The sequence below is a fragment of the Canis lupus genome, chromosome 2 (genome assembly GCF_003254725.2).
Source record: "Canis lupus dingo isolate Sandy chromosome 2, ASM325472v2, whole genome shotgun sequence".
Taxonomy (NCBI): Eukaryota; Metazoa; Chordata; class Mammalia; order Carnivora; family Canidae; genus Canis; species Canis lupus.
The window spans coordinates 57,235,840-57,250,380 of record NC_064244.1 but is presented as its reverse complement, the minus strand read 5'-3'; the positions used below and the strand labels follow the sequence as shown (position 1 = coordinate 57,250,380).

Below are 14,541 nucleotides of genomic sequence, written 5' to 3'. Positions count from 1 at the left end.
GGATAGCGTGTTGCTGGGTGGGTCCATGTGATGGGCGTGGCCAGGGGCACTAGATCCTCTCAGTCGTGGCCTTCACGAGATCTCAAGAGGGCTGTGGGTGACCAGCCAGCAGCAGGGAGCTGTCCCTGGGCTTGTCCCTGTGATCTGACCAGGAGCTCAAGAGACCCAACTCTCAGACTATCGTTGTGTAAAAAGGTTTTTATTTTAATAAGTAAAAATGGCTAAGCTTCCAAAAGTTCTTAAATAGGATTTCAGAGGAGGAAAATGTCAAGAGGCCAGTGAGCAAGGCGAGAGCCTGGTGCCAGGCAGATGAGGGGAGCAGCAGGATCCCCACCCACTGGCCTCCCACCAGCCATAAATACAGCCCAGCCCTCGGCAGGGAGGGCCACGCTCCTATGTACACCTAGTCACACTATACACGTACCCACTCGGGGCCTGCCTCGGAGGGGAAGGGGGCCAGGGCTGCCCCAGCGTGCCCACCGACTGCCCAGATTCACGGCTCCTGGGCCTGCTGGGGGCTCTTCAGCCCACCCGTTACAGACAGGCCCTGCAGGCTGGAGCGAGTTGGCCCAGGCCAGAGGCCCAGCCTCCCACACTCCTGCCCTCCCCACGAGGATCTGCTGACGGACCGGGCCTGCCAGGCAGAGTGGGCCATCTCTGCCCTTCCAGCCCGGGCCTTTTGCACCCACACCCACTGCCGAGAGACACCATTTCCTTTGGAACATGTTTTCTCATTTCTGAGTGGATACGAGGCAGAAGAGATGCCTCCACTCTGGCCTTCGCCTCCTGGGCTCTTGGTGCTACAGCAGGTGGATCCAGTCCCCGGTTTGGCAGGGTGGATGCGTCCGTCACACAGGCACCGGCCTGGACTTCCCTGCGGGAGCGGGAAAAGGCTTCGTCAGCCTCTGTGCACGCGATCGGGAGGGAGCCAGGGAGAAGCACAGACAGCAGGCAGCAGCAGGACAGGCCCGCCCTGAGCAGCCCTCTCCCCGGCACAGCCCTGCAACCCAAGGCAGGCGGGCAGGCGGGCCCGGGCCCCTGGCCCCACACTCACCTGGAGACTCTGCAGCCCCAGCCGTCAGGCTGAAATCAAAGCAACAGGTGTCTCACTGGTGGGCTTGCCTGGGGCTGGGACTCCCCGGGACCCTGTGGCCCCTACCTCCTTGGACTCCAGCCCTTGCCAGGCCCCTCTGTGAGTGTGGGGCCACTCAGAGGGCTGGGGTTCTGGATGCCAGGCCTGTGGCTGGGCTCACTCCTCACCTGGGACATGGGTGGGCCCTGCCCTTCACCCTCCCTCCCCAGGAATCCAGGCCCAGGGCAGGGGTGTCTTGAGGCCAGCCTCAGAGAATTGCCTCCTGGGCCTCAAATCAGCAGCCCTGCTAGGAGCCCCGAGGTCTGGGTTCCCCTTATGCTACCGCCTCTCCAAAGGGCCTTTGACTATCCATCTGTAAAATGGGCCTAGCAGTGTCCTGTCCTGACTACTTCCTGACTGACTACTTCCCAGGGCCAGAAAAGTTTGTATAATAGGTTCTGGAGGACTTCTATAAACTTCAAAACAAAACAAAAAAAAGGAAAAGTCCATTCAGGCAAGGGCAGTCTGGTGGCTATCCACCTGTAAGGAGGCTCACCCCCACCCCCAACCCCACAGTGGCCCCTTCCCCAAGGGCTTACCCAAGGGCTGCAGCTTCCTCCGGATAGAGCCTGGGCGGCTGTTGGTCCCAGAGCCAGGGGCTGAGTGTGCCCGTGCTGAGGGCTGTGGGGTCTGGCAAGCTGGCTCCCACTGTGGGCAGGGGTGAGCAGGTGGGCAGGGGCCATGCTGCCCTGGCTCCCCCCTTCACCGTGCTCCACCCCTGCGTTCCCCTCCCCAACCTCCTGCAAAATGGGTATGATGAGGTGAGCCCCACCTTGTTACTGAAGGAATTAGCTGAGATAATGGATGTTAAAGGGCCCTGAGCTACTACTGAGCACCTGCGTGCCAGCCTGCAACCCGCCCGCCCCCCAGCCAGCTGAGGACCACCACAGGGCGCTCTGAGGCTAAGAAGTGTTTAGATGAGAGAAGCCCCTGGCAGGGGCACCTGGTGGCTCAGCCAGTTAAGCATCTGCCTGCTAAGCATCTGCCTGCGGTTTGTTTGTAACATTTTATTTACTTATTCATGAGAGACAGAGAGAGAGGCAGAGACACAGGCAGAGGGAGAAGCGGGCTCCGTGCAGGGAGCCTGACGCGGGACTTGATCCCAGGACTCCAGGGTCACGCCCGGGGCTGAAGGCAGGATGTTTAACCACTGAGACACCAGGGATCCCTGCCTTCAGTTTAGGTCATAATCCTGGGGTCCTGGGACCAAGCCCCGAGTCAGGCTCCCCACTCAGGGCTAGTCTGCTGCTCCCTTTCCCCCACTCCCTGCCACCTCCTCGCTCCTGTGCCCACACTCTCTCCCCCACCCCTCCTTAAATAAACAAATATCTAAAATAGTGAGGCTCTTGGGTTCAAGTTCTGGCGCCAGCCCCTTCTGGCATCCTCCCTTCCCCACCACCCCAGTCTGTCCCCCATCCCAGGCCCTCCTTCCTGCCCACGACAGTCCCTATACCTCCAGATGCTCCTGGCTAGACCAGGACCCGAGCTCTGCCCTGCGGGACCCAGGGCCCAGCTCCACAGAGCGCACCCTCTCAGCGAACTTCAGGGAGTACAGAGTCTCACTGGTGTTCTTCTCCACAGGGGACACCTATGGGACACAAGAGCTCACACCCCGGCCAGCAGGCCTCCTCCCCCACCCCCAGAATTGGGAGGGGCAGCATGCTCACTGACTTTGGAGCTGCTGAGGGAGGACAAGGGTCCCTTCCCCACACAGCCTGGGGAGCCTGGGCCGCAGAGGAAGGGGGTCTCCGGTCGTGCTGCTGGCCGAGCCCTCCCAGCCTGCAGCTCACCAGAGGTCCTCACCTGCACCACCATGAGGGTCTTGCTGTCCCCACTGAGCGAGTCCTGCAGCAGGTAGGTAAGCTTGGAGTTGCGGAAGGGCACATGGCCCTGGCGGGAGCGCAGGGCCGCAATGACGTCCCCCAGAGCCGACAGCGACTTGTTGATGTGCTGTGCCTCCCGCAGGCGGCTGCCCTCAGCCCCCGACTTGCCCACGCGCTCCGAGCCCGCCAGGTCCACCAGGTTCAGTTTCCCTGCAGGGGGGCAGAGAGGAGGCGGGCAGGTCAAGGCGGCCCCCGTGGGGGTGGTGCCAGGGGTCCTCCAGCCAGGCCGCCCGTGGCCCTCACTCACCTGTGGTGCGCAGGCCAGTGCTGCAGTCCACCCCGCGCACTGTCACGATGAGCAGGGCGTGCGAGCGGGAGCTGTGCTCATTCAGGTTGGTGAACTCTGTGGTGCGGTTAGTGTGGCCAAACTCAAACACCTGGCAGCGAGCGGGGAGGACAGGAGCACAGGGTTTGGAGTGAGATCTCTGCCGCCACCCTATCCCCAAGTACCCCTGTGAGGGGTCCCCCGGGCGTGGGACTTGCCCATGCGAGTCCCGTGCCAGCTGGGCTCTGCCGGTGGACTGGGTCTCCCCAGCGCTTCCTGAACCTCCCCAGGCACCCCGGCCTTGCACCTTGTTGATATCCGCCACGCTCTGCACCTGGAACTCGGTCAGCCCTGGCACGTACAGCTGCCCGCTGCCGTCGGGGCACAGACGGATCTCCAGCTTCTCCTGGGGCTCCTGCCCCAGCAGGTCCCTGCAGGGACAGGCTGGATGGTCACTCCCTCCTCCCACCTCTGCTTGCACTGCACCCTGCTCCCCCTCCACCTGGAACACCCCCGCACACCTGGATCGCTCCCCCACCCCATCGCACCTTCAGGCAGCCTTCCTTAACCACTGGGCTAAACCCCTCTCTCCTCCAGCCCCTCCCTGACAGTCTGCTGAGCGGCAGAGACTGAGTGTTCCCCCAAAGTCTTATGGCGCCACTCCTGCCCTAACGGTGCACTGAGCTCTTGTGGGCGGGGCCCCCCCAAATCCCCATGCTCATTTATCACCACCTGGTGCAGCCTACAGGGACAATGAGTAGACACAGAGGCAAGAGGAGCACCTCCGTCTGGTCTGGACATCCTTCTCCCTGACACCTGCTGGTGTGGGGCAGGGGCCTGGGACCACCCTGCCGCGGGGCTGAGGCAGGACCATAGCCCCGACTCCGATCTGCATCCCACATGGCTCTGCACGGCCCTGAGGACCACGAACCACCCGGAGGCCTGTGCCCCGTGCCAGGGCCTCCCACCTGAGGACCTCGTTGTAGATCTCGGCCGCGCTGACAGTGATGGTGTACTCCCAGTCGGACGCCTTCTCCTGCACCTCGGAGAAGAGCAGCTGCAGGGCCCGCTGGTTGATGCCGGGGTTCTCAGGGGTCCCCTGAGGGCAGAAGCAAGGCCCAGTGAACCAGGCCTCTCCTCTGCCTGCTGGGCTGCCCCCAAACACCCTCCACTAGCTGCAAGCAACGTCACCTTCTGGGGCCTGTTTCCCCACTGTTCCATGGCACTGCCCTGCCCAGACTAGCCTGAGACTTAAAGCAGAGCACTGGGTGAAGCACCTGGCGCAGGCCGGCACACGAGGGCTGCTGAGTGCCAGGTGCATACCTGGTCCTGGGGGGACCCCTGGGAGGGGGTACTGGGAATCTATGATTTCCTTGCCACCACCCGGAGGGTGGCTCATGTCGGGGGACGGGGACCATGAGCAGGGCTCTGTGGGTAGTAGAAGGGAGACACAGGCAGAGCCACGAGTGCTCTGGGGCTGGATGGGCTGGCCAGCCCTTCTGGAAAGAAATCTGGAGTCCTCACCTGAGCCGTCGCCTCCCCTTAAGTATCACCTCCCACGCCCTCCACCTGTTGCTCAGGCCTCCTTGCCAGGCCTCAGAGCCCCTAGCACGCTCCAGCCCTGGGGACTCAGCCCTGCTGATCCCGGTGCCTGGAATGCTCCTCCCACACATCCCCATGGCTCCAGTGTCACTTCCTTGGGCAGGGGCCTTCTCTTCCACCCAAATGCCTAATTCCTCATATTCAGCTTTAAGTTTTCTCCCTGGCGCCTGACAGGACACGGCCTGATTTGCTGTGGGCACGGCAGTCTCCCCAGTGGCGGGCTGGCTCCGGGAGGCAGACGCTCTGTGGTCACAGCGTGCCCGGCACCCAGAATGGTGCCCAATGTACATGGGCCTCAGCGGATACTGTTGCAGCAGGTACTGTTGCTCCCGGGGGTCACCCCCACTCTGAGCACCCAAGGCACAGTTAGGAGCCACCTGACCCCGTGCCCCCCACCTTACTTGGCCTGCCCCCCAATAATCAGTCTCCTCAATCCCAGAACTAGGGTCCAGACTGGGAAGAAAGAGGCACCATGGCAGCCTCCTCAAAAGGTACCTGTCCAGTCTTCTCACTGCCCTGTCCAGACACTGAGACACCTGTCCTCACCCTTTCCCAGAGAAGCCCACAGCAACCCCTCAAGAGCCAGAGAAATGCTAACAAACCAAAGACAGTCCCAGGGCTACCTTCCATTTTTATCGGTCTTCTCTCAATGCTCCCATGTCCTGCCGCACCACACCCAGAAGGCTTGGGCACAAGCAGGGGGAAACAGCCCTGCCCTGGCCCCGGGAGCAGAGACTGCCCTCGTTCATCCTAATACCCCAGGGCCCAGCACAGGGCAGATGTACAGCAGGAGCCCAATAAATGCGTGTGGGAGACATGAAAGCCCATCTTGAGAGACATACAGGTGGTCTGCCCTAGGCTCTGACCTCGGGTGGAAATTCCTCTGATGCCGGAGTTTGTTGGCTGCATACCTGCCCCTCCCCACATCCACTGGGACCATCACAGGTCCACCTGGGCAAGGTGGCCCTCTGGGGCTAACACAGATAACTCCCAGCTCTGCTCCTGTACTGCACAAAACCCGAAAGCAAAAGGGCATCAAAGGGGTGGTCCTCACTCGCAGCCAGTACCCACCTCCATCGTGTACGTCTTGCCGGCACCCGTCTGGCCATAGGCAAAGATGCAGACGTTGAAGCCATCGATGCAGGAGGTGATGAGGGCTTGCACCTCCTGGAACACCTGGGGAGGGGATGTAGACTGTGAGCCCCCCTGGGCTCCCCACCAGCTCCAAGTCCAGCCGCCTCCCCAACCCTTCTCTCCTTCAGTAATACAGCGCGTGTTGTTACTGGGCAGTGGCTCACTGGGGAAGAATGTATGACTAATAAGTCACAACAGACATCAATGGGCAATCGGGCTGCCAAGACTGAAGGGAAGCTAGGGCAGTGCCCCCGGCCCGCCAGCACCCGAGGAAGGGCTGCCCAGCCTTGGAGCTCAGAGGCCCACACCTCTGGCTTCTCCCACACTAAAGGAGGGCTCAGCAAAATGAAGGCAGAGGTCAGCATGTGCCTGGCGCCTCCTGTAGCCGGTCTACCTGCCAGCAGAGGATGGGGCAAAGGTAAAGCCAAGTGCAGGATAGGAGGGTACAGGCAGGACAGGCCTGGCCGGTCAGCCCTGGCAGAGATGAGACAAGAACTCAGCTGACACCACATGGCTCTCACAAGGCCGGGGGCTGGGGGCAGCGGGTGGGGGGAGTCCTAGGGAAGACCTGTGGGAAGGAACTCCAGCTGGAGAAGCAAAGCCCCCCAGGGTCAGGTGGGTGGGCGGGGCTGTGAGTGTAGGAGGAAGGGCTGCATGGGTGGGAGGGGCTCTGTGGGTGGGCATGGGCATGTGGATGGGAGAGGCCAAGAGTGGGCATGGCTGTAGGGGTGGGAGGACCATGTGGGTGCTATAGGCTATCCTTGAATCTCCTCCCTGCAGAGCTTCTCAGCCTCGGTCTTAGCTCCCCCCCGCCTTCTCTCCTCCAGTGAAAGGAACAAGGCATCCCAGCACCCCAGGTTTCTCCATCCGGTCTCCCTAACTCTTACATTTCTTTCTGTCCATGCCCCCATCATCTCTCCCTGTGTGTCTCCCCGCTCTCCACTGTTGTCCCTTTCCCCATAGGGCCATACTCACATCCTGCTGTGAGGCACGTGGGGAGAAGACCTTGTCCAGCTCAAAGGATACAGGCTTTCCTTTGTGCAGCAGGTGGATGATGGAGTCGTCATCGGCATCAAAGGTCACAGCATTGGTCGCATCAGGCCCTTCCCCATCCTCTTTGGTGACTGGCCGGACACGAGCAATTACCCGGATGTTCCCTGGATTGTGTCAGGGAGAAGGGTACAAGCTGGGTCAAGATCAGATGGCCTTACCACGGGGGTCCTTTGGTGTCCTGAGCAGGCTAGTGGCTCAGACACCCCTAGCCTTCTAAGCAAGGCCACCCACAATGCTATTATCACTCACACTATCATGAATTAATGTACTAGTACACCTTCTTCCTGGGCAAACCAGCTGAGAGTGGGACTTTCACATTGGGGACCAGGAGGAAAGGTCAGTTGTGGGGCTCAGGCACTGCATCCAGTCTGGGTAGGACACCAAATGGACACTATATCTCTGGACTTCCGTGTCCCTCTATATAATGAGGGGCATGGGTCCCAGTAAGCCAAGGGACTTGTTCCGTCATTCAAGGGCTCCATGGATGCCTGAACAGAGCTTGGCAATCAGATGGGAAAACAGAACCCAACAGTAGGTGGACGACCGGTACACGGAATGGGCACAGGCAACAGGCAGCCCTGGGGTGCCGGGGGGCATAGATCTGATTGTGCCCTCTCCCTGCGGTAGCCCTTCAGTGATATCTCAGTGCTCCTGGAAGGAAGAACAACTCCCCACTACATCCAGCATGTCCCTACCTTCCCCTTCACCTGTCCACTCCAGCTCACTATCCAGGCCTCAGCTGTGCCTTTGCCTCCTCCAGGAAGCCCTGCAACAGCCCTGTCAGACACCAAGGGGCTCTTAGAGCCCCTCCCCAGCCCTGGTAACAGGGGCAGTGTTGGGGTTCTCTGGGTGATTCATGATCACCATCTGCTCCCCCAGCTGCAGTGAGCCCTGTGAGGGCAGCGACAGCATCCATAGGCTCATGGCCACTTGTCAGGGCCTGGAACAGCCCCAGGCACAGGGCAAGCACCCCTTAGTCCTTTGTGCAGTGTGAACAGGCCGTCTCAAGCTCGACCAGGCCCTCAGTCAGAACAAGTGGCATTGCAGCCACCCACCACCCAGTGCTCCACTACTCGACCTGGGCCCCCCGAGGTCTGGGGGTAGCCTGCCACAGGCACTAGGGTGAGGGCTTCAGAGTCGGGCAGATCCAAGTCCAGATCCAGGGTGGACTGCTTACTAACCATGCGGGTGTGAGTAGGTTCCCTGACTTCTCTGCCTTGGGGTTTCCTTACCTATGGGGAGGGAACTATAGTAGCCCCCCAGCCACAGGCCACAGTTCATTCTAAGAAGTGGTGACGGTTTGGGGGGAAGGGCAGGACCCAAGCCAGGTTGGGACCTCTATGCCGGACACCCCCAGCCCTCCTGGCAGTCACCTTTCAGCCGCACGAGCTCGTTGTGGCACTTCTTGCGCAGCTGCAGCTCCCGGCGGTACTTACGCAGGAGCTCCTGGTTGTTGCTGTTAACCTCCTCAATGGCCTGGCCGATCTGTGGAAGATGCACAGCACTGTCCAACACTGCCTACCCCCCCAGCCCTGCCCCCAGCTGCTCACCGCTCCAGCCCATGGGCGCTGCCACATGTTGCCTTTTTCCAACAGCCCCTGTGGGTAGGTACTGCTGCCGGGCCCATTTCACAGAGGAATAAACTGAGCCTCAAAGAGCTGACAGCTCAAGGTTGCCCTACTAATAAGCAAACAGCGCTCCACCCTCACTCCACGGGACTGGCACCTGACTTGACCAATAGGATTCAGCTGGACCCAAATTCCAGCCCTACCCCTGAGCAGCTGGGGGAACTAAGGCAATCAGCTCAGCTCAGTCCTTGAGTTTCATTTTTCTCATCTGTAAAATGGGAATAACACCATCTGGCTTGTGGATCTGTGGGACCTAGTAGGTAAAGATCTCCAAGTTATGCTTCATAGGGGACAGAAGCAAAATGCAGAGCATGCATGCATCTCTTCCCCTTTGTTGGGTAGAAGGGAAGTGTGTATATGCAATGCACATGGATACGTCCACCGGGTTCACGAGCTCAGAACGCCTGGGGTGAGGGCATCTGACATCCGTGTGGGGAATGTGGGCCAGGGCAGCAGAGAGGGGCCCTTCGTTTTCAGCTGTTGCCTTCTGCACGGCTTGAACTTTCTACCATGTCCATGTATTAATGACATAATTTTCTTTTTTACAGAAAAAAAACTATTTGCTATTCCCAAAATATATCAGTCTCTACCCTGCAGGGCTGCCGTAGCAATTCAAGGAGCTGACAGCTATAATAGGCTTGGCACGTAGGAGGCACTTAAGAGACGCTGGCTATTCTCATACTGTACAAGCACAGCTTAAAGAAATTAAAACAGATGTAAGAATATATGTAGCATGTTTGAGATATGAGGATATACGTTACATGCTTGATTTAAAGAGTCATAATAAGGGTGCCTGGGTGGCTCAGTCAATTAAGTGTCTGGCTCTTGATTTCGGCTCAGGTCATGACATTAGAGTTGTAAGATCGAACCCCCGGTTGGGCTCTGCACTGGGTGTGGAGCCTGCTGGAGATTCTCCCTCTGCCCCTGCTTGCCCCACTTCCCTCTCTAAAAAAATAAAAAATAAAGAGTCATAATAAGACAAATACCAAAATACCTGCCCTGACCAGTCGTTTTTCAGTCTGTGTGAGGGGGGAGGAGAGCCGTTGTCTGGAGGCTTTGTTGCATTTTGGAATGGCACCCTGGGCTCCAGGGTCCCTCCAAGCCACCCCCATCCCCTCAGCCTCCAGCTGCCCTCACCTCGGCCTTGACACTCTTGAGAGCCTCCTGCAGGAGCAGAGGGAAGCCGCGCACCTGCCGCTTGAGCCCATTGTAGTCATTGGTGAGGGTCCGCAGCGCCGGCTGGAGGGTTAGCAGGTTGGTCCGGACACCTTTGGGGACATAAGAGGTGTAAGGTGGATAGGGTGGGGGGCCGCAGTGAGGGGGTGGGGGGGTGCGGGCAAGGGCCCAGTTGGCTGGCTCACCTGCCAGGTTCTCATGCACGGCCTTCATCTCCACCTGGGCTCTGGCAAAGGCCTCCTCAATGGCCCGGTTCTTGTCCTCCTCCAGGGACTGCATCTCCTCCAGCATCTGCCCATGTGCCCGCTCCAGCTCTGACTCGTACATGGCGATCTGACGGCCAAGGCCAGAAGCTCAACGTGGGGCTCAGGAGGGAGTGGGGTGGGTGCCAGAAAGAAGCCCTATGCCTTACCCCACACATGTACAGGAGCAAACAGCATCCACCTCCACATGCACACATACAGTCTCACACACACACACACACACACACACACACACACAGGAGAGGCCATCTCACTCCTGGAAAGTTCTGTGAGCTCCATGCAGCTACTTTGTTGCATTAGCCCCAGCACCAGCCTGGGTCCTGACACATAACACATACACAAGCCACAGGCCCCAGCAGAGCATATTATGTCATAATAGTGACCAAGGCCCCTTTCCAAGAGCCTGTGTGCCCGGCCTGCAGGCAAGGACTCTTGGCAACTATTCTGAGTTCCACAGGGAGGTAGCTTCTATGAGCACATCATTTTATGGACGAGGAAACAGAGGCGTAGATAAAACTTGGCGCTGGTCACACAGCCAACAGGGAGAGCAGGGTGGGGGGGCTGGAACCCAGCTCCATGGGCCCCCCAGTACTGAACCGCCGCGCTGTGCTGCAGGCCCACCTCTGGCTTTCCCACCGCGTGTGCATGCTCTCCCACAGCCCCGTGCGTGTGCCCTGGCAGCCTGCGCACCTGCGCCCGGAGCTGCGCCGTCAGCTGGTGAGAGCTCTGCAGCTGCTGCTCCATCTCCTTCAGCACCTGCCTCTGCATGGCCACCTGCTCCTGCAGGTGCTGGTTCCGGGCCTGGGACTCGCTGAGGGCCTGCTTGGTCTTGGATGACTCCACCTCCACGGTCTTGATGACGTACTGTGAGGGGGAGGAGGGATGGGCGCCTGAAGGTGCAGGTGCCTCGACCTCACCCCCGGGGGGGCCCTGAGACGCAGCTGGCCTTGGGAGAGGACCCTCAAGGACATCCCACCAAAAGCCCCCAGAAAAAACTAGAGGAACTTCAAGGTCCTGGCTTTACAGGATGCTGCAGGGCCTCCGGGCATCCTCTCATCTCAGTAAGCCCAAGAGCCTGGCTGTGACCCCAGCCTGGGCACAGAACAGACAGGAAGGGCAAAGACGACAGCAGAATCTTGCCATGTACCACAGGCATGCCTGGCACGTGTGGGCGCCTTGAGCCTCGGCTGCCAGATGCCTACTACATGTCTGGCCCTGGACAGCAAGAGGGGGAAGGGGTAAGACTGGGGTGCAGCCAAGAAAGCAAGGACATTGCACGTGGCCACCAGCGCCAGAGGCTCACCTTGATGGGTGGCGACTGGGCCCGCAGGCTGGCGATGGTCTCGTGGCTGTCTCGCAGGCGCCGGCTCAGCCGCTCCTCTTCCTGTGCCTTCTCGGCCAGGCAGTCCTTGAGCCGCAGCTCGACCTCGGCCAGCCGGTCGGTCTTCTGCTGCACCTCCAGGTTCAGCTCCGACAGCATGCCCTTGTTCTCCGCCACCTCCAGCTGTAGCTGTGACAGCTTGTCCCGGAGCTGGGCACTCTCCTGCAGACAGGTGGTTGGGAGCGGGGTGGGGACAAGTGTGTAACAGATGGGGGGGGGACCAGCATGCAGGGCTCCCTGCAAGGAGAGGAGCCGGGGTCACCGTTAGGGACCGAGCCCTCTGGGAGCAGGTGGCTCTGTGCTCACCTGGCTGTGTTCGCAGCCCGCGCAGGGGGCCACCGGCTTTGCCCGTAGCTCTTGTAACTCGGCCTCGAAGCGCCGCATCTCCTGCCTCAGCCGCTCATTCTCCACTACCAGGAGATCCCGGTGCTTCTCCAGGTCCGTGCCTCCCTGCACGGAGCCAGAGCACAGGGCATGCATGTGGCAAGGCCAGGCCCCGGGAGCAGAGAGCAGGGAGGCCGAGGGGGCACCAGCGCAGAGGAGAGAGAAGCAGGAGAGGGAGGGGAGACAGCTCAAGGGGGACATAAGGAGAAGACAGAGGAAGGAAGGGGAGCCGGGGGGATGGCCTTACCCGCCCCTCTCATGCTATTTTCCCGAGTGTGAAAGTAACAAGAAAGTCATATTTATACACAGAGTTCACACTCCTGTTTTACATCGGCAGATGAGAATTAACCTCCCTCCCTTTGGGGGTCACACGACCTCTGAAGGCCTAGTGAGTGGTGACAAGTATTTGGGGAGCATCTCTCAGGCCCAATGGCATCTGCTGGGCTGGACTCGAGGGCTCTGGAGGGATGGGGTCCCACACCTCAAATGGAAGGGTCAGTCTGCACAAGGCCAGGCCAGCCCCCCTGCAGCCCCCACCTTAGGATGGCAGTGTGGAGCCTCACCAGCTCTGATCGAAGGCGGCTCACTTCCTGGGCCTGGCTAATGAGCTTCTCCTTCAGGTTTTCCACCTGCCAGCACAAAGCCACAGTCACGGTGAGCCTTGTTCCTCACTTCTGGCCCACGCTCAGGCCTCATTTCTCAGCCCCGCATGCTCCCTCAGTTCAAGCATCAGGGCACACCCAGGACTCTGGGTGAGAGACACCTGCCCTGTCCCAACGGCCTTCAGCACCCTCTCCTACCACAAGACCCAGGTAGTCCCGCTCTCAGCAAAGTCTGGGGAGCAAGCACAGCAGAGGTGACCTCTATACCACTCTGTGCCCACACCAGAGGCAGCTCCCTGGCAGACTCAGGAGGCTGACCTTCAGGACCCCCACCTTGCACAGTCCCTTGCCACAGCCTGTGTCTACATACTTGTAATTTTATATTCCCTTTTCATAAAGGGCTCCCAAATTGTATAAACTCCAGACACAATGAAACCTGATTGGTCCTTGCCCAGAACCTAGATTTTTCCATTCCAGTGGTGCCTGGCAAGTCTGCCTATAGAGACAGGTCTACCAGCAACCAGGGCATGTCTTGGACCTGTGTCCCCCCACCCCCCAGGTCCCTGTCTGCCTTGCTGGACAGCTGGGACCATCAGAGAAGGGTGTGTGCACCCCATCAGGAAGCAAGGGTGGCTTGGCTCAGCCAGAGCCAGAGGAAGCCACCAGGATGCCAGTTCTGAGAGTGTACATCCCAGGGTAACAACCCTCCCCTAGAGTTGTCCTCCAGCTGGCCACCCTCCCTGCAGACTCCAGACCCCAATTCTGCACCAGCCCCCCTCCAGGAACCTCTTGGGAAATAACCCAAAATGCAACCGAAGACTTTGGCACCAATGTCATCAGTGCATATTTAGGGGTTTTGTCACAGAACATTCTGTGATGACCGTACCTGACTGTACATCACCTTGAGAAAGCCCAGTGAGAGTCAGACTCTCTCTGTGGGGACCTAGGAGGTGGGTTTGACCCAAGCAGGCCACGAAGCATTGGGTCTTATTAGGAAGCAACAGCAACAAAGTCTGCTGCCTGCAGAGGCCAGACCAGTAGGAAGGCAGGTGAGGGGCAGCACAGGACTGGATGCCCAGCGTCCACCCTGAGAAGACAAGCTCAGCGCCCTCCCTGCAGGCCGTGGCTGGGAGCACACAGGCCCATGTCTCCAGACTTCTGTCCTTTCAAGAAAGGACAGCTGTGGGGGTGTTGGGGTGTGTCAAATCTCCCCATTTTACATGGCTGAGATGTCATCAATGGTCTGTGGCAGTATGGGCGGGGGGGGGGGGGGGGGGGGGGGAGTGTCACAGCTTAGAGCTCAGTCTCCCAGAGCAGGAGGAGGCCTCTGCTCCTCTGAGTTGGTGAGGGGAGGAAATGGACCAACAGACCAGGCCTGTGCCACTTCTCTGCCCACCCCAGGCCCCCTTCTGTTGAGAGCCTGGCATGAGCAGCACTCAGTTCCTCTGGCCTTAGAGCAGAGCAAGGGACAGCTCACAGAAGGTAGCCTTTCATTTCCTAGTCATGCAACTGGGAGTGACCGGAATACCCAGCGTTAGGGGAACGGTTAGGTGAGTTACAGCAAATGCACACACGTACTCCTGGGGAGTCATTACAGTTGTGTTTGTCAGAAGTTTTAAGTGACCTGGAGGAAGGCCCCTCAACATAGTGAAATCAAAATCCAAAAGCAAAATCGTGAATGCAACACCAAAAAGTAGAGGTCTCTGGACCGTGGACTTATGCCTGATAAATTCTTCATGCTTTTCAGCAATTTTTAAGCCTCCAAAAACGTATTCCTCTCACATTCCCCCCATCTTGAAATAGGTGGTTCTACCTCCTTTTGAAAGGTTGGCATGCCCCTGCCCCCCTCCTTTCTTTGGAAATCACCCCGGGAAGAGCCACTTGCACTGAACAGGTGTCCTAGACAGGCTGCTCCCTCAGCCCCGGGCTGGGTGTGCTCTGACCTCGCTTGCCCCCAATGCCACTGGTGCTCAGCCCCACATGCAATGAAAACCCTGTTAGTTTTTCAGCCTTCCTCAGGGGGTCAGGATACCTGCGC

The 14,541-nt window shown here is 59.2% G+C and overlaps 1 protein-coding gene across 7 annotated transcripts in view; it reads right to left on the bottom strand.

Moving 5' to 3' along the window:
* Positions 1-183: 183 nt before the first annotated feature.
* KIFC3 (kinesin family member C3) overlaps positions 184-14,541 on the bottom strand; it is a 37,953-nt gene continuing 23,595 nt past the window's right edge. For 5 of the 7 annotated variants that reach the window (XM_049103979.1, XM_035713604.2, XM_025448266.3 and 2 more), the window contains 16 exons: positions 12,465-12,530; positions 11,824-11,967; positions 11,440-11,679; positions 10,827-11,000; positions 10,059-10,206; positions 9,835-9,965; positions 8,443-8,554; positions 6,992-7,173; positions 5,954-6,058; positions 4,249-4,379; positions 3,588-3,711; positions 3,263-3,392; positions 2,936-3,165; positions 2,586-2,720; positions 1,672-1,780; positions 184-874 (listed from right to left, as the gene is read on the bottom strand). In XM_049103979.1, the coding sequence (XP_048959936.1) occupies positions 849-874; positions 1,672-1,780; positions 2,586-2,720; positions 2,936-3,165; positions 3,263-3,392; positions 3,588-3,711; positions 4,249-4,379; positions 5,954-6,058; positions 6,992-7,173; positions 8,443-8,554; positions 9,835-9,965; positions 10,059-10,206; positions 10,827-11,000; positions 11,440-11,679; positions 11,824-11,967; positions 12,465-12,530 (2,187 nt within the window). In that variant the 3' untranslated portion in view covers positions 184-848. Of the gene's footprint in view, positions 875-1,054; positions 1,084-1,671; positions 1,781-2,585; positions 2,721-2,935; positions 3,166-3,262; positions 3,393-3,587; positions 3,712-4,248; positions 4,380-5,953; positions 6,059-6,991; positions 7,174-8,442; positions 8,555-9,834; positions 9,966-10,058; positions 10,207-10,826; positions 11,001-11,439; positions 11,680-11,823; positions 11,968-12,464; positions 12,531-13,389; positions 13,673-14,541 lie in introns of those variants that run through there. The other 2 variants (XM_025448265.3, XM_025448270.3) reach the window with 2 other exon arrangements.